At 43.6% G+C, this 19678-nt stretch overlaps 1 protein-coding gene across 1 annotated transcript in view; it reads left to right on the top strand.

Moving 5' to 3' along the window:
* LOC147449810 (nucleotide/nucleic acid binding protein) overlaps positions 1-15212 on the top strand; it is a 44759-nt gene extending 29547 nt beyond the window's left edge. The window contains exons 10-16 of the mRNA XM_086521633.1: positions 12725-12789; positions 12887-13070; positions 13155-13259; positions 13349-13471; positions 13581-13757; positions 13913-14047; positions 14131-15212. Coding sequence (XP_086377759.1) covers positions 12725-12789; positions 12887-13070; positions 13155-13259; positions 13349-13471; positions 13581-13757; positions 13913-14047; positions 14131-14301 — 960 coding nt within the window. The 3' untranslated portion in view covers positions 14302-15212. The remainder of the gene's footprint in view (positions 1-12724; positions 12790-12886; positions 13071-13154; positions 13260-13348; positions 13472-13580; positions 13758-13912; positions 14048-14130) is intronic.
* Positions 15213-19678: the final 4466 nt, after the last annotated feature.

Raw genomic sequence — 19678 nt, 5'->3', positions numbered from 1 at the left:
AAAATGGTGCCGATTGGGTGTAGATACCTGTCCGATGTGTAGATCTGCAAGTTCCAAGCAGTGCAGAAGACTCCTGGTGTTCCTTGGCCGCTCCCTTAGGTGCACAAGATCAGCGTTTTGTGGAAAACGTCGCAAGTCAACAAAAATGTCAGCAAAGCACTGAAAAAACGCAACAAGATATGCAAATTGCAGATTTGTCCAAAAACGCTAGGTGTTGCAAAAATGCTAGCTGATGTTCGGTGCGATTCTGTTGCAGGAGGGAAGCGCTAGGGAAATTGATAGCAGATTTGGCCGCAAGTGCAAAAATGCCAGGCTACACCAAAAACGCTAGCACATTCAAAAAACGCTAGGCTGAAGTTGCAGTTTTCCGCGACAGAAGGGTCCAAAAATACAAGCGCTAGCCTCAAGAGGAGGGGTCGATGAAGATTCTCTGTGTCTTGGCCACTGATACCATGTGAGTGAGCAGCGAAAGAGTGTGAGCCACGTGCGCCGAAAACGCTGGAGAGAGAGAGAGAGAGAGAGAGAGAGAGAGAGAGAGAGAGAGAGAGAGAGAGAGAGAGAGAGAGAGAGAGAGAGAGAGAGAGAGAGAGAGAGAGAGAGAGAGAGAGAGAGAGAGAGAGAGAGAGAGAGAGAGAGAGAGAGAGAGAGAGAGAGAGAGAACACAAGTGCTCTGCAAATGATGCTCTCAGTACACAATTTGGATGACTACAAGACCCTAAGCATTCTATTTATAGAATCTTAGGTTGAGGTAGGGCAAAATGTGTAACTGGTGCAAAAAACATAAAAGCCCAAAAATGGCTAAAAATGTGTGCACCCAGCCAGGCTCAGAAAATGACCGACCGGACACATGCTAAAAGTGTCCGTCCATGCAATCTACATGCTGTGCGATGGGTGGCCAACCCCAAGACAATCACTAGCCGTACAAAATGGCGAAGCAACGGTGGTGTACCTCTTAACACATATGTAGTGATTTGTTATGGCGCGGAGATTAAGGGGGCCCATGATCATCGTGTCCTCCATTGTTTGCAGCATCTTGTCGCCACTGGGATGTGAATGTTAGTCGAGAAGGGAGCAAGGTCGACCTTCGTGGGGATGGCGACTCTCCATCACGAGTTTAACATCCCGCTCGTACGTGCATTCTGTGGGGGACAACAAGCGAAGGCTTTTGACAAATACCGCTCGGTTTCATCCACGTGGATTGGCTTCTTGGTAAACAAGAAGCCTAAGAACCAACCATTCAAGAAATGGACTTGGATGACCTGAATCCATAATTGGATGAATAAGTATATCCTTGCGGCTGACTTTAGGTTAGTTCGCTACCACGCATGGGACAATTTGGACGAGAGGCACTCGTGTGTGGCATTGAACCCTATAAGACGGCCGACTATAAACGATTACGTAGAAAAGAGAGACGACACTGCACGTCGGTCCCAACCACCCTCTGTTGCCAAAAGTACTTGCTTTAATTACTTGCACAAATGCTGATACAATGGCTAAATGCTGATGCTTTGTCACAAACTGGTGACATAGCAGGCTCTCGGATACACACACACACACACACACTCTGCTGAGATGGCAGCAGCCCGAAAAATGCGCCGACAGGTTGACGTGACGTGGCAGTCCGTACAATTTTCGTAAAACGCGTTGGGCTGATGACGTGGTAGTCCGTACGATTTCCGCAAATTAGGCTGGCCAGCTTTGGGCATGATGCTTTAATTTTGAGAAGCTTTTGAGTTTGAGATTTTGGGGCTTTGCTTTTTGGGCATCCCTTGTAACTATAAATTAGTCTGTTGGGCCTCATTACTCAAGAGCATCTGAATGCAGAGTGTGAGATCTCGCAGACTCCCTTGTACTTTGCACACAAATTAATATAAAAAGAAATATTGAAAGGGGCGCCAGTCTTTGGGGGCCAATACCTCTTGGCACGGAACTATGCCGGGCCGTGTCATCTTTTGTGAATTGTGTTAAAGTGAATCTTTGCTGTGTTGCGGTAGAATCTAGACTTGGGGTGTCCAAGTTTGTTATAGTGGTATTAGAGCGTGGTCGATTTTTTTTCTACCGGAAAATCTGATGCTTTTCTCGCGACACTTATGGATTCTAACAAGAATGAATCGACTTCTTCTGCTAATGTGGGAGGAGATCACGAAGAAGATTTTGATGACTTAACAGAGGAAGCGTACGGGCCACATCGGCCTACTCAGTATGAACTTCAAGAGATGGAACGTCGACAGCAGGTTGACGAGTGCACAAAGCAGATGATTAAATTTGTGAAGGATCCTCAGTTTGCAAAATTTTGTCTCAGCAATCCATCGCAAAAGTGCACACCCAGTGGCAGAAAGCCACAGAACCACCTATCAAACCGGCAATTAAGAAACCACCTTCTCCGAGGATGTTTACAAAGCAAGATTTACAGGAGGTGGTTCAGACACAGATTTGTCGGCTTTTGGACTCGAACAATCAATCCAAAAAGCAAGTGAAAAAGCGCAAGAAGGGGACTGACTACCATTGTCATTTGGGCTGTCAATCTTCTTTTGCATCTGCAAGAAAGCAAAAGCGTGTGTACGATTTGAAGGACTACCCGTACCCGTCACAAGACGGGCACCACGTGCCAATAGAAAAGAACAGACTGAACAAACTTTTAGCACTTCAATAACAACTGAATTGAAAGAGAGAGATGACACGCGACACGGAGTGGCGGAATTCCACCCCAGAGAGTATTGGCCCCAAACCTTGGCGCCCCTTTCGGTATTTCTTTATTTCGCATCAACACAGTACAAGCCAATACTCTAGACTCTGCACCTTCTCCGGGAAGCATGCCAGAGAATGAGTCCTTAGCACATATTTAAGGCCCTTGGCCTATGAAAAGCAGTTTAAAAGCCTTCAAACTCAAAAGCTTGTGGTCCCAAAAGCAATGCCAAAAGCTGCCAACGCAATTTACGGAAATCCGTAGAGTCCTCCCACGTTAGCATCGCCAGCGTGAAAAGCGGAAATCTGTACAATTTTGCCACGTCATCATCCAGCGTGATTTTCGGAAATTTGCCACGTCATCAGCCTGCTTCGCAAGTTCTTGTGTGTGTGTGTGTCTTGCTTTATTTCCTTTGTCACTTGGGGCCCCATCGGATGGGGTCCCCATAAGTTGGTAGGACTTCTTCTTCTGTTACTTGTTCTTCTTAGGGTTTAGGCCCCTCGGCCGGCATCTGCAAGTTGGCTCCCAATTTAGGGCTTTGACACGTCAACAGTTTGTGACATCTCCCCTTCTTGAAAGAGAGTGAGTAATCGTCCGCGATTACAACATATTTGCAAATCAACTCAAGTTAGCTAAAAAATTTCCGAGGGTCATTTCGAGGGACAATCACTTTGCTCTTTTTGTTAAGGAGTTAGCTTCTCCTTTCGGCTCTTTTGATCAAGGAGTTAGCTTTTCCTTTCGGCTCTTTTGTTCAAGGAGTTGGCTTCTTCTTTCGTCTAGATCGGAACTCTTGATATTCCGGTGTAGTAAAATTAGCCATCACACCCAGACCGTATTGATCTTCCACGGGTGTCTTGATGCAGTAAAATTACATACCCAGGCAATCTCATCCAATTAGGAATATTCAGTAATTGGCACATCTCAATGCAACACAAATGCTTACATATGCAAAATCACCAATCATTGAAACCAGTATTAAAACCAGAGTCAAACATCTCAAATCGGCACCAAAACAAGTTCAAAACAGATACTTTCCATTTTAAACAAATTTCAACAAATTTTCAAACAATACTTTCTAGCTATAAAGAAAAACAAATAGAGAGAGTTCATTGGAGGTTTTGTTCGGACAACCGAACTTTGAGGACGACTGGCTTGTCCTTCTGCATCAGAGTGATGGTTTGGTTCCGAACCTGGAGAGTTGCATCATTCTTGTCGTGCCAAGGTACGCCCAAGAGAACGTCGCAATTGCCCAACTTCATGATGTGGAAATCAGCTTTTCCATGATAACCTTGAATAGTCACTGGAAGAGCACCAATGAGCGGCACTACTTTCTGAGTTTGCCCTGTGGCTAGCTCAGCTTCAATTTCTCCACCCTATGCATCATAATCAAAGTGCATCTGCATTAAAGATTCTGGATGGATGAAGTTCTCTGTAGCTCTGGGATCAAAGAAAATAAGTGCTTTGAAGCCATTGACTTTGACACATGCTGGACACAATTCATTTGTACTCTCAAGGCGTACGCCATAAATATCAGGAACTAGTCCAATAGCGGGTCTAGCTCTCTTAGCAGGAGATGGCGCTAGGGTTTTGTCGACTGTTGGTGCGGGCGTCGACTCCTCTGGTCTATCAGTGCGTTTGGGACAATTAGAATGATTATGCCCTGTTTGGAAGTATCCAAAGCATTGGCCTTCTTGTAGTACGGTGTGTTGTTGTTGAGGTGTCAAACGAGGCCTTTGCGGTTGATTTTCACGAGACTCTCGAGAATTTGTTCGTTGTTGCCGAGAGTTGTGGTTAGTGGCCGGAGATTCTTCTGTGGTAAACTCTAGCTTTCCCTTCATCAGTTTGTAGCAACCGCGGCATGGTCCATAATTTCTTGCATGGTAGAGACTTGCTTGGATAGACAATATTCTTGCAATGGTGATGGTAGTCCAATGGTGTATCGCTCGCATTGGGTCTCCAAGGGAACATATCTAAAGAAGGACACCGGAAGGTACATGTAACAGACTTGGACACTCCAAGTCAAGAATCAATCGCAACAACACCAAATAACCACTTCAAAACAATTCACAGATCACAATAGACTTACACTGGCCCGGCAGAGTTCCGTGCCTAGAGATATTGGCCCCCAAAGATTGGCGCCCCTTTCGGTATTTCTTTATGTATTAATCAATGTCAAAGTACAAGAGCGGTTAGGGTTTCACTCTCAGACTCTGCGTCCAGATGCTCTGCAGATTGAGCCCTAAACCGTGTATATAAAGATTACAAGGGATGCCCAAAAGCAGAGCCCCAAAAGCTTGAAAGCAAAAGCAGATTCTCTCTCTCTCTCTCTCTCTCTCTCTCTCTCTCTCTCTCTCTCTCTCTCTCTCATCCAATCCTTTTCGTAGCAAAAAGCCAAAAGCTGGGATTTGTGTCGCTCAAAAATTTAATTAAAAAAAAGAAAAAAACCTCCGTGATTTCCGGAAATTAGGGTTTGCAAGAATTTTAGGGTTTCTGGCAAAAATTAGGGTTTTTGCTGTCGGTAGCCACGTCATCACTTTGTGACATACCCCCCTCTTGAAAGCATTGTAACCGACCGCGATTACGCGTGCAAAACCGATAAAAGCCATAAACCGTCTTAGAAGACACTGACTGTTAGTACCTACGTACTAGGGACACACATCTAGCACATGTACCAAATCGACAGTCACATCACACGACATCACAGGACATCACTAGACATTACAGGACATCACATGACATTCAACATTCATCCGGATCTTAGACCATGATTTATCGGCAATGTAGCTAGCAATCACATCTAGGTCCAATCGGGACCTCATCGATGTCCGATTGACTAACCCCTATTGCAACCATGTCTATTCGAGATCAATCAGACCAAAATGCTGCAGTCATTTCGTCTGTCAGTTCCTGCACTTAAGAGAAGTCGAGAACAAATCAGTATCATTATCAGGAATTCCATTTCATAAAGTCATCCAGTAGAATACTGTCAGCTCTCAGTATCCCTGAAGCTCAAAGAGAGATCAGTGACTTTAGTATCAAAATCAAGGCATCTGTTGACAAAGGAGCGGAGTAACTCTCCTCTTGTGCATCCCACTGCACCAGATCCTCGGCCAAGCTGAATTTCTGGGTTCCGTTTGGAGTAGACTATGCTAAACCAAAACATCGAGGTAAAGTTTCACGATCCGAGGAGTATCTGCTAGGTCCTCCTCCTCCATCCACTTCGCTTCAAGTGCAGGATAGTTCTTGAACTTAACCAAGAACCGCCTTCGAACTTTACCTTTAGTCTTCGTATCCTTATGTGTCAAAATCTGTTCAGGAACAAGGATCTCCTCGTTTTCTTCCACTTCAGGTTGCTCATCAGGCTCCCCATCATCAGGCACTTCACCCTTAAAAGGTTTCAAGGGACTCACATGGAATGCATTGTGAATCCTCCAAGTATCTGGCAGGTTCAATCGAGAGGAGACATCATTTATCTTTTGAGTGATATGGAAAGGTTCGTAGTATCGCATACTAAGCTTTGGAAAAAGCCTCTCCTTTCCCTTTTTCTTTTGTAGGCGTGCCTTCTCAAAACGTAAGAGCACCCAATCATCCTCCTTCAGTTTCAAGTCGCGACGATGGCGATCCGCTGCCTTTTTCTGTCGTTCTTGAGACTTCTGCAAAGTCTCGTGAACCTTGGCAAAAGCCGTATCCAAATCTCGCGAATATTCATCCGCTTCAAATATCTAATCTTTCGTGCTCAGGAAGGATGGAACCTTCGCAGCACTTTCAACAATCTCAAATGGCGTCTTCCCTGTCGAAAAGTGTATCTTGTTATTTAGGCAAATTCCACCAAAGGTAAGTTCTTTTCTCATTGAGTCTTTTGATTGGAGATACAAGGCTTCAATAAATCTAAAACCATTGAATTGGCAATCTCAGATTGCTCGTCAGTCTGCAAGTGGAACGATGACGAGAACTGCAACCGCGTGCCAATGTTCTCCCAAATTGCCTTCCAAAACAAACTCATAAATCTGGGGTCTCTGTCTGAGACAATCGTCTTAGACGTGCCATGTAATCGGAAAATCATCATGATCATTCTCTGTTCTCGGGAGATAAAAAATGAAATCCATTGCCATACTTTCCCAGGGATGGGTGGGTATGGGTAAAGACTGTAACAATCCTTGTGCCTTATGCCTGTCAAACTTGACCTTCTGGCATACTGCGCACAAACTCTTCCACATCCTTTTTGAGTCTCGGCCAAAAGAAGTATCTCTCTATCCCCTTCATGGTGGTAGCAATGCCGCGGTGACCCGTAAAAGGTGGACAGTGGCATTCAGTTATAACCTTTTCCCTCAACGGCTGTGTAAGGCACAACATAGTCTTTCTCATCAAGTAGCCTTCCCGAAGGGAGTATCCAGCTACTGTCTCCCCATCTTGTATGCGTGTGAAAATATCTCCAAAATCTGTATCTGTGGCATACTGGTCGACCCTATCCTCGAAGCTCCTATGATGTATCGCGGAAAAAGCCAGAACCAACGGCTTCCGAGACAAAGCATTTGCCACTACATTCTTCTGTCCCTGCACATGGATAGTCTGGAAGTGAAACTGTGACAAGATGTTCGCCCACCGCATCTGCTTTTCCGAAAGCTGCTTCTATGACAAGAAGTAGCGCAAACTCTGATGGTCTGTAAAGGCAGTAAAATCCGCTTCGAGTAGGTAATGCCGCCACTGAGTAAGAGCATGGATAATCACCAAACTGTCATCTTCGGCCTAGAGAACAATCGGCTCTCGTAAGCAATGACATGGCCTTCTTGCATCAAGACCGCATCCAGACTACGACCACAAGCATCACAATATACTTCAAATGACTTCTGCAAGTCCGGCAAAGTCAAATCTGGTCCTGTAGTCAATTTCTCTTTCAATGTCTGAAAGGCAGTCACCTCTGTGGATCCCCACGAGAAAAGGACTCCTTTCTGTATCAAGATATGCAAAGGGGAAGCAACCTTTGCAAACTTTCGTATGAACCGCCTGTAGTACGAACACATTCTTCAAATCGGGCCAATCACGTATAGTCTCTATCTTGGCCGAATCCACTTGCACTCCTGCTGCTGCGACAAAGTGATTCAAAAGTCTTCGAAGCAGATGATCTCTGTGTTCTGCCTCATCCTTGGAGAAACAATGATTTATCATCAAAGAAAGTGCCAACAAATAGCCTGTACTCTCGAAAAATCCTGTCCATCATCCGGTTAAATGTCACAAGAGCATTGGTTAAGCCAAAAGACATCACCAAAAACTCAAATAACCCAAAAGTCGTCCGAAAGGCTGTGTCGTAGACGTCTCCCGGCGTGATTCGGATCTGATGATATCCACTCTTCAAGTCAATTCTGCTAAAGCACGAGGTTCCCTGTAACCTGTCGAGTATATCATCGATCCTAGGAATCGGAAATCTGTTCTTGATGGTAATTTTGTTAACTCAAAAGCTTCTGGTCCCAAAAGCAATGCCAAAAGCTGCCATCGCAATTTACGGAAATCCGTACAATCCTGCCACGTTAGCAGCGCCAGCGTGAAAATCTGAAATCCGTACAGTTCTGCCACGTCATCAGCCAGCGTGATTTTTGGAAATCTGCCACGTCATCAGTCTGCTTCGCAAGTTCTTGTGTGTGTGTGTGTGTGTGTGTGTGTGTGTGTGTGTGTGAGTCTTGCTTTATTTCCTTTATGTCACTTGGGGCCGCATCGGACGGGGTCCCCATAAGTTGGTAGGACTTCTTCTTCTGTTACTTGTTCTTCTTAGGGTTTAGGCCCCTCAGCTGGCATCTGCAAGTTGGCTCCCTTCTGTAGGGCTTTGACACGTCAGCAGTTTGTGACACTACCCAATTCTTCCTCTTCTTTTGACAGTTCTTCTAGCTCTCCTGACTCGAGCGAGGAGGATAGAAAAGACAAAAAGCGAAGCAAAAAGCAAAGCTTCGGAAAGGGCAAGAAAAAGGCAAAGAAACCCATATTTCGTCCAATTTCTGACAGTTCTATGGAGGAGCCATCCTTTGACAGTTCGGACTCCGACGACCATATGTTTTATGCAAAGAAGAAGCATTTTTATAGAGCCAAGCAATATGACTTCCTTGAAGACAAAAGCAAGAAAGTAAAAGAATTTAAAGGTGGACAATCAATTAAATTTGAATCCTTTTCTGGGTTCCGAGATGCTCCGAGGGCTTTGGCCTTCATTTAGCAATTTGACATAGCCTTCTCTAGAGGGCACTACTCAGAGCACTCTAAGATAAGGAGGGCTACATCTTTCTTCAAAGGAAATGCTCGAACGTGGTGGTGCACTCTTCTTCTGAGAAAGGAAGCTCCAGTTAAGTGGTTGAAATTCAAAAGGCTCTTTATTTCTTCTTGGTTGACTCGAGAGTACGAACGAGATATAAGAACCGCTTGGAATCATCTTTGGATGACCAAGGGAGATTCTTTGGACGCTTAGTACGAAAGATTTTGGAACTCTTTTCTTAAGGAATAGATTGAGCGGTGTTGCTGCTGACTCCCTACAGAGATCCGAGACTATTGCCTGGAACAAAAGTCAAATTTTATTCAAGAATTAATGGGTCACGCGAAACGGGGTTTCGCGATACATTTGGGAAATTGGACATACCCCATTGATGAGATCTTGACTCAGAGAACCCAACAGACCTCTAATTGCGAAAGTAGAAAGAGAGAGAGTTCCCAAGAAAAGAAAAGGATACACAACCCTGGCTCACTCTTCGAGAGAGGGCCAATTACATCAAAGAAGAGGAGTGTTTTGGTTGCGGAGAACATGGGCACATCTCCGCAAAGTGCCCCAAATAGGTACAGCAAGAACAAAGTGAAGACATGACGGAGAGTTCGAGAGGAGCAGAGGAACGTGGCAGAAAAGGCAAGAAGAAAGCAGGACTGGTACTAGATTGCATGGGTACTGACCCAAGCCTGATTGATGAAAGTACATAACTTTGCCAAGCTTAGGGCAAAGTGAAAGATCAAGAAGCCCTAATTTTCTTTGATGGAGGAGCCAAGGCCAACTTCATTTCACCCGAATTGGCGGCACGGCTCGAGATTACACCTGATAGGATGGGATCACCAGCAGAGGCTGTTCTAGCGTCATCCGGGCGGGACATAGCCATTACAGCTGTCATTGGCAAACTTCGGTTGCATTGTCAGGGGTATTTGGGGCACGAGAACTTTTACATAATGCCCTTGGAAGGTTGTGACGTCCCTTGGTACCATAAGAACAACGCCATGGTTGATTATCGGGCAAAGAAAACAACGTTGACGAATGAAAAGGGCCGAAAAATTGTACTTGATGTAAAATTGAAGGGCGAGTTCGTCCATATTGTATCGGCTTCAGCCATTCCTAAATTAATGAAATTCGGTCTCTTTGTTCACTCGATCTACTTGAAAGAGTTAAATGATGAACACAGACTTGATAAAGAACGCCAAGATTTTCTCCACACTCATGCCGATTGCTTCTCTGAGGGCCTGCCAGGCGAGTTGCCCCCATCTCGACGTGAGGATCACACGATTGATCTGATACCTGGAAGCACACCACCGAACCGGCTACCTTACTATGTTAGCCGAGCCCAAAATGAAGAGATCATGAACCAAGTGAAAGACCTCCTGGAAAAGGGTCTTATCTAGCCGAGTACTTCATCCTACCGCTCTCCGGTGTTGTTGATATTAAAGAAAGACGGATCTTGGAGAATGTGCATTGATTACAGAGCTCTCAATAAAATCACCATCAAGAGCAGATTTTCGATTCCTAGGATCGATGATACTCTTGACCGACTTCAGGGATTCTCTTGTTTCAACAGGATTGATTTGAAAAGCGGATATCATCAAATTCAAATCGCGTTGGAGATGTCTACAAGACAGCCTTTCGGACGAGCTTCGGTTTGTATTAATTTTTGGTGATGCCTTTTGGCCTTACCAATGCTCCAACAACTTTCAACAAAATGATGGGTAGGATTTCCAGAGAGTATAGATCATTTGTCGGCACTTTCTTTGATGACATTATAGTCTTCTCCAAGGATGAATCAGAACATCGACACCATCTGCGACAAGTCTTTGAGGCATTATGAGATCACAAGCTAGTTATCAATGCCAAAGAGAGTGAATTTTTCTTGCTGGAGATACACTTCTTGGGGCACACCGTCTCAGCAGCAGGAGTGCAGATGGTCCCGGCCAAGATTGAGACTATACGTGATTGGCCTGATTTGAAGAATGTTCATGAAGCTAGAAGCTTCTTGGGCTTGTGTTCTTACTACCAGCGGTTCATTCGAAAGTTTGCAGAGGTAGCTTCTTTTTTGCACATTCTGACACAAAAAGGAGTCCCTTTCTCGTGGGGACCAATAGAGGTGACTGCCTTTGAAACACTGAAAGAGAAATTGACCACTAGACCAATATTGACTTTGCCGCATTTGCAAAAGTCATTCGAAGTATATTGTGATGCTTGCGGTCGTAGTCTTGGAGCGGTCTTAATGCAAGAAGGCCATGTGGTTGCCTATGAAAGCCGATTGTTTTCAAGGCCAGAATTGACAGCACAGATCTATGAGAAAGAGCTCTTGGCAGTAATCCATGCTCTTACTCAATGGCGACATTACTTACTCGGAGCCGATTTAATGATCGTCACTGATCATTAGAGTTTACGCTACTTCTTGTCACAGAAGCAGCTTTCGGAAAAGCAGATGCGGTGGGCTAACATCTTGTCACAGGTTCACTTCCAGATTGTCCATGTTCAGGGACAGAAGAACTTGATGGCAGATGCTTTGTTTCGGAAGCCGTTAGCCTTGGCTATTTTCGCAATTCATCATAGAAGCTTCAAGGACATGGTTGATCAGTACGCCACAGATCCCGATTTTTCGGATATATTCACTCGATACAGAATGGGGAGGTAGTAGCGGGATATTCCATACGTGATGACTACTTGATGAAGAAAACGATGTTGTGCGTTACAGAGCCGTTGAGGGAAATTGAAATAGTGTCATTGTCCACCTTTTACGTGTCACCGCGGCATCGACACCACCTTGAAAGGTGTGGAGCGTTACTTCTTTTGGCCAAGACTCAAGAAGGATGTGGACGGGTGTGTATGCAGTTGCTTGGTATGCCAAAAGATTAAGTTTGACAGGCATAAAGCACAGGGATTGTTACAGCCTTTGCCCATTCTCACCCGCCCCCTTGGAAAGTATTGCTATGGATTTCATTTTTGATCTCCCAAAGACACAGAGTGGGCGTGATGGTATCTGGATTGTTATTGACAGATTTAGCAAGCAAGCTCACTTCATTCCAGTGAAGAAAACAGTCAAGCCGGATCACAATACAAAGTCTATGAAACCACCAAAAGGCATTCACGTCGAGGTCGCATATGAGAAGGGCGCAAGAGGAGCCATTGGATGGGTTTCTTTTTGGGTGTTTTGGGGGGCCGGCGGGGTGTTGGGGGGCATAGAGATCTGGCTAATCGATCCCACCAACTCTGTTATGTATGAACATTCTTTGACCAGTTTGTTTGGCGACTCTCATGTGGTAGCGAGACTGCACACTCTAACAGTAGGAAGGGCATAGTTATCATTCAAGCCATGAATGATAATGGTGATGATCTTTAATTCCTGTATGGGCAAGCAAGGAAATTCAGGTGGTACATTGTCAAGTTTTGAGGATAATGTTTAAAGTTGGTGTGTAATGCTTGCAGGTCTTCTTGTTTTAGATTCTCTTTTTTGGTTCGAGGTTCCTTAAGGAACTGAATTTTTTTCTCTCTTGGTTTGTGCCTGGTGCAAAGTTCATTTATTTCTAGTTTCTTTTTGTTCTATTTGTTTTTAAGTTTTCTTTGGTTTTTTTGAAACAACTTGAGTTCAAATTATGTATCTCGAACCTTTCTTTTTTTGGTAAATGAGTTGTCTTTTGACTGTTTGTTTGATGCAAGTGTATTAGTAGGCTGTACGTTCAGATCTTTGCCGGTCTTGTAAAAATATAATTTTGCTTCCCAAGATTGTGTTGAGGCATTTATTTTCTATGATTGTCCCTGCTCTATAACTTTTCTTATTATAGGTTGTATACCTTGAAGCTTCTGAAGCACGAGCAGCAATGAAGGGTTTGGCTTACAAGCGTTTTAAGTAAGTTTACTTCTAAGTAGAGTGTTCCAAAAGTGTCCCATTGTTGTGCAGATCATTTCATGTACTTCAAAAGTGATAAACTGGTTTTATCTTTCAGGCATGTTCCTTTATATTTGGAATGGGCCCCAGAAAACATATTACTTGGTACCTTCAAGAAAGAAGGTAATGGAGTAGGGAGAGAGTTGCCCCCAGCAATTGGATCCAAGGAAGTGAAGCGAGCAGTTTTGGAGCAGCAGCTAACAGTCTCAACAAATTCCAAAACAGATTATGATTCGAATGAGGTGCAGCATCTACTGAGATCAGGTCCAAGACTTCGATGTTTCATGCCTGCCAAGCCTAATGCATGGAAACTTTCTTTCTTTCAGTCGAGATCGGTGTTCATCAAGAATCTTAATTTTTCGACTTCCGAAACATTGTTGAAAAAGCACTTACAAGAGAAGCTGAAAGAAGGATCTGTTCGCAGTGTTACTGTAAGAACATTTTTCAGGATCCTGCAATATTTACACTAAATTCACAGATTCATCAATTTTCCTTTCAAATTTTTTGCCTGTGTTTCAAGATCAAAATGAAAAGGGGGAAGAAGGGTGACAAAGAAAAGGGTGGAAAGCTGTTGTCTATGGGTTATGGATTTGTGGAATTTGATTCACCAGAGACGGCTAACCTTGCCTGCAAACAGTTGCAGGTATGTACTTTTCTGTTATGTCAAAGTTGAGCACTTGCAGCTAGCACATAACTCTCAAGATTCAATTAGATACTGTGCGATGCTTAATGTGGAATTGGGGTGAATGCAGGGGACAGTTTTGGAGGGTCATGCACTTGTCTTGCAGTTAAGTCACATGAAAGAAGTGACAGCAGTGAATAACAAGCCAGCTGATAACAATGAGAGTTCTACCAAGCTGATTGTTCGAAATGTTGCGTTTGAAGCAACAAAGAAGGATCTTCAACAGCTTTTTAGTCCATTCGGTCAGGTTAGCTGAAAAGAATCCAAAACCATTTTAATTTCTTCCTTTTTGAAAGTTTGTTGATTTGTCAGTAATGCATTCGTAGTTCAGACAGTTGAACGCATAGTTCAGACAGTTGAACGCACTGAACCTGTATGAATTAAGGGAATGGTTTGTGACAGATCAAGAGTTTGCGACTGCCAAAAAAATTTGATGGGAATCACAGAGGTTTTGCGTTTTTGGAATTTCTGACCAAGCAAGAAGCAATGAATGCTTACAATGCACTCACAAGCACCCATTTATACGGGCGTCATCTGGTACATGTTTAACCTGTTCCATTTGTTGAATGAATGCAACCATAGGGTCCGTATAGTCTAAGCAATAGCTTGGCATTATGCAGGTGATAGAGAAAGCCAAGGAAAGTGAAAGTCTTGATGAGCTACGGGCCCGGACAGCATCTCAGTATTCGGAAAGTAGCGACCAGTTACTTGGTAGTGGAAAATCTGTTAAGAGGAGGAAGAAAAACTTGGTTGATGATGGCGGGACATCCTTTGAAAAAGTAGCTCGTTGATGAACAGACATAAGTAGCAGAGACTATGCAGCTGCTTTATCGTTTGACTGGTCTTACACGTGCTAGAGGGACTGGTGCTTTGCTCGTTGTATAAGGTTTTGCTGCGATCTGACATCAGCTCAATGGTCCCATGCCACAGGTCAACCTTAAACAAAGCCAATCTACTCTTATCATCAAGTTTCCTCAAGTGAAATTGCAGTTAATGAGAAAAGAAGCTTTTTTAGCAGTTGGCCTTTGGAGATTGAGGAGCATGAGTCAAAGTTGGGCTAGGAACAGGAAGAGTTGTACTGTGCTAATTGGCCTTTCACCTCAGGGCTGGAGCTATCTTAAGGTTTCTTCTTCGAGGAATCAAGCTGCCACTAACATTCTGAGGTTGACAGTGTCGAAGGAGTCGATCCAGCTACCTCGCATTTTTGCTCTACAGTAATGAGTGGCCAGCATCTTGTTGACGAAGTTTGCAACATCAAGTACAGCTTGCTATTTTGACTTACCTTTTCAGGTGCTGGAGAGAGAACGAGTGAGAGAGAGATTATAAGGTTTCAACCCACTACAGTTTCTACACATCCATGAAGAAAGCTGGCCAAAAGAAGGATGTAATCTCTTCCATGGCCACAGGTGTTGCCTGTTACTTGCCAAAAGATTGGGCAAGCTCATAACAGGCAACACTGTCGAGTATGACGAATTTCCTTCCATGGTAGCAGTATTCCACTACATGGAGCTTGAGATTGCAGGTTGCACCCTCGCACTGGTCAAAAATTTGCAATAAAAGCATAGTGCTCAGTACACATTCAACAGTTGCTGTACTGTTTTACTTCTTGCTAGCAAGGTGGTGCGAAGTCCAAAACGAGGAAAAATTATTTTCAATGGATATTCGTGCCTTTATTTTTGCTAGAAATAGGGTTTTGCCTAAATGATCGGTGTTCTCCTTCTCCCTCTCCCCCTCCCCCTCCCCCTCCCCCTCTTTGTGAGAAAACAGTGCTTGGTACAATTTTCATATTATTACAAGGCTGAAGGCAAATGAAAAACCCCTGAGGTTTTCAATAATTACAATCTGAAGCAGAACCCCCAATGATGAGTGATATAGAATTATAATGACCATCTCTTTGTCAGGCATGATCCGGGGATTGTTTCAACACGGTCATGGGGCCTTACTGCGTTCTGACTAGCCGTACCAGTATTGGGCGATTTTCTCACGAGTTCAAGCAAGACTTTTCGTACACATGGCGGATAAGATGTATGCTTGATGAACCAACATGTGGAAACTTGGTGTACAAGCGGGACTTTCTAGCTTTGGGGTAAAAACGGTAACCAATGAAATAAAAGCTTGGGAGCTTGGAAGTAAGCAATGCAGAACGCATGGGAAGGATGATCAGATTGTGCTTTGAAAGATGTTACTCTTAAAGATAAATTGATGCCGTGCAATGGGGAAAAACGATACAGAGATTTAGCCACTCAAAACTCAAATATTGACATGTGTTGACTAGAAATAGAACATGCTAGCAAAAGAGCAGAGAGATGTGAGCCGTATGTTCCGATTAAGACGAAACATTTTATATTGAAATCACATGTAGCAGGGGGACTTGAAGACGAGGACCGAGAAAACATCTATGAGCTTGGGTACAGCGGAGCTTTTCCACCTTTATTTTGACGATGCAATAGAACAATTTTATTTTTGTGATTCTCTCTCACACACAATTAGAGAGAGAGAGAGAGAGAGAGAGAGAGAGAGAGAGAGAGAGAGAGAGAATATGAATGAAATGAAATGAAATAATGTGCAGTCTTCAAAAGGCCAAAATGACCTATGAGACCAAACTGCTACAAATTGGTGAATTTGATACCATGTATGGGTACAAAACAAAGATGCTAAAATGAAACTAGGAGTGCGGGTGCCTAGTACAAGAGAGTGATATAATGGGTCATGAGTCTATCCTCATTTGTACTCAGGATGTCGAGATAGTATGGCTCGAATCCTCAGCTTTAGTCTTTGTCAGTGCTGTGACGCTCCTCTCATTAGTCTCAGGCATCTCGACCTTACTAGTTGCAATGCTTGATCAATGAGAGTACCGTGAGTGTGAGTATGAGCTGAGCTTTGCCGTGGTGGTTGCTCCTCTGTCACTCTAGTGTTTGGTGTGAAGAAATCGATAATCTGTCTTTGGGATTGTCTCTCTTCAGATCTCCGTAGTAAGTTGTCTGTGTCAAGTAGATACAATCCAAGGCATCTTTGGTCTTGATAGCTCATGACTCTAGACAGGGGTCAGAAGCCGTCCCTGAATAGACAATGGAAGCGACCCTGTATCTCGTAGTACACTGTGCACTGACATATATAATGCATCTTCGTCTCCAGCTCTGTATGGCATAGGCGGCATATCCTACTGGCTGTTGGTATCCCTCTGAATCTACTAGTCTCAATCTCAAGCCGGTGGAAGATGTAAGATGTTCGTATCTGACCAATGGCACACCGTAATCCATGAGAAAGATGTATACACAGGAAAAAGTCGTCCTCTACAAGTAGAGAGTGCATCTTTAAAATGGGTCTTCACAAAAGACAACGTTGCTCTCGTCTTCATCCTTTTTGTCTTCTACTATGTGAGTTGATCCTCTGTCAGGTCTCTTGCCTTTGTTGCTTCTACTGTTGTTTTCAACTGCTTCATGGTCTGACTTTGTATCCTCCCCTCGAACGAGTGCTTCTGTCCCCTTTTTTGTTGTGCAATGAGGCTTTATTCCATGCGTCATAATGACATGCAACAATATGCTAAAATATCCTATGAAAAGGTTTATGCAAAAATTAATGCTCTCTTCCATCTTGGTCATACTCCGAGAGCCCAAGCATGCGGAATTTCTTATACAATTTGTCACAAAGTCTTCACACATGGAGAGATTTTAGCAATTTGGAGACTCTCCAGTGCCAATGTCTATCCCATTACAAAAGCACATAATGTTATCCATGTAGACAAATACAATTACATACATTGCAAGAAGTTGTGCTTGACTGCAAGATTTCAATTTGTACTTTGGATTTTCCCTTCAATGTGAAGCTCCTCTTCACTGTCGGTGAAGCCCCTCTTCACAATGAAGTAATGCTCCTTTGGATGCTTGGTGATGCTTTGAAGATTTTCTTTGAGTGCTTTGGAGAATCTTGATGAAGCTTTTTGAAATTCTTCGGACAAGAATTGTTGATATCAAAGCCTTTGGTTGCTTTATCTCTTCCACTCGGAGTTCTTTGATGCCTTTGAGGCTTTGAAAGCTTTCGGGTGCCTTGCTGCAGTTTGGTGGGAGCAAACCTTTAAAGGGGTCTTCTGAGCAAGCTCGTGGGAATGTGTCCCTTGGTGAGCTTTGGGCCTCTTGGGATTGCTACTCCGTGGGAGTAGGGGCTAAAAAAGCTCTCAGAAACTTGAGGCCCGCGGGAAGATTGGAGCTCTTGAGGCTCGGGCAGTCACGTAGGCGAGATCCGGTGCTAGGGCTAGTTGGCAAGGTGAGCTTGAAGCCCTTGAGGCAGCGCGGGAAGGGGGCCCCAACAAGGGCGGACCCGAAATTCCTTTTAAAAGGAGTTGAGCGCGTGGGTAAACGAGGCACACCGGACGGCGAGGTCAGGCACTCGTGGCCGATCGGGCAGTCGGGGGGTAGACTCAACTGTCGCTGGTCGAGCGGAGATATCCTTGCTTTGCGGCGGTCGGCCGTTCGAAGCCGAAATTCCCATCCAATGCAATTGACCGCACAATTCACGTCCGCGAGTGGGCTTGGCTTCACGTGCGTGCCCTCGCCAAAGTCAATTCCCTTTAGCCTTATTTAGGCAATGGTCCCACCGACTCTTTTTCAAAAAACCCAACAATGGATGAATGTATTAAATGCTCCTTCCTCCCCACACACACAAAGTGCCTCTGTGGCTCTGTTCTGCAGAAAATTTCAGAGAATGAGAGTGTTCAAGAGGAAATTAATCAAGCTCTAGAATGTGCATATGAAGTGCGATTTGAGCATGGAAATAGTCGGTAGAGAGCTCTTGAGACAGGCTACGCACACACACCAATCGTAAATGCCAATTTTACTAAAACAAGGAGCAGATTTTGGATACAAAGTTCCTAATGGAAAATTAATGAATTTTGACGCTAATTAAGCTTCCAATAAGCCAGTGAGTAGTGGCTCAAGAGTCTTTAGCTCAAGAACATGCTCATGCTAGCCAATGGAATACTAATTAGGTATGCATTATGCAATAAAAGAGCAAATAAAATGGATTTATCTAATGATGGTAGAGTAATGCTAGTTGTACTAACACACAAATGCATAACAACAATCCTAGCTAGCACACCATGGCTCTGATACCATATGTTAGGAATTGGATCGTGCTAGCTATGGTGGATGAAAGAGAAACATAGCTTCAATGTGTGAGCGTGTGTAAGCAAGGTTATCACTCAAGTGAATTAGGTTCCAAGATAGAATTAGCTTGGACTCATAAACACAATCTTGAGTATTGACTTAGCTTAGCACAAGCTCACCATAGACAAGCATGTAGTGCAAAATGGAGTTGTGTTTATTCATTCATGAAATGAGCTTTAAGTAGCTTTACAGCCTTGCTCCACAGCATGTGGGATAAATCCACTCTCCTCTCCTTGACTCACACCTTAGGACAAAGCTCACACTTTACAATAATACCCTTTCAATCCTTTTTTTAATAGAAATTTTCTTGGTTGGATAAAGGTTGCAATTTCTATGCATGCCCTATGTAAAGGTGCAAAATCTTTTCAATTATTTTGTCAGTGTATATAATGTGCATAGGTAGACACATGAGAGAGAATATCCAAAATTGCTTTAACATTTGGATCTTTAGTCTATATGAGATTTTATTCCAATTAGCGGGATTCAACTCCTTTGATGAACCCTTGTAGAAGATACAAGGGTTTTTGGTATTGGCACCCTTTGACACATTGTACATACAATTTAGTGTGTTTATATCTCCCTCCATGTGCCATTCCATCTTGTCCCTACCAAAACCCTCAACATCTAACTCCTCCCTAGTCTATCGGGCTTGATTATTTCAGGGATAGTGGTGTGGTGGAATACCTAACTTAAAACATAAAATTCTTACAATCAACTTCAAAAGCACTTAATAATGTTCTTCTTTGTCTAAACTCTTTTTTTTGTGGGGATTTTTTTACCTTGTTGTCCCTCTCAGGTATCATGGGAGGGTTATTGAAACTCTCAATTTCTCTTACATTTAACTCAATCACAAAAATGGCCTGCCCATTCGCTTGATAATGCTGAACATCATATAAATTTCTCATTTCTTACTAAAAAGCCCTCAAGTTAAAGAAAAGGTTATTGAAATAATTAAATTTGAGGTCTTTCTTTTTACTAGGAAATATGTCATTGATGTAAAAAGGCC

The sequence above is a fragment of the Adiantum capillus-veneris genome, chromosome 10 (genome assembly GCF_014529385.1).
Source record: "Adiantum capillus-veneris isolate H3 chromosome 10, ASM1452938v2, whole genome shotgun sequence".
In the NCBI taxonomy this organism is placed as follows: domain Eukaryota; kingdom Viridiplantae; phylum Streptophyta; class Polypodiopsida; order Polypodiales; family Pteridaceae; genus Adiantum; species Adiantum capillus-veneris.
The sequence above is the reverse complement of the archived record's forward strand: the minus strand, read 5'-3'. Positions and strand labels throughout refer to the sequence as shown.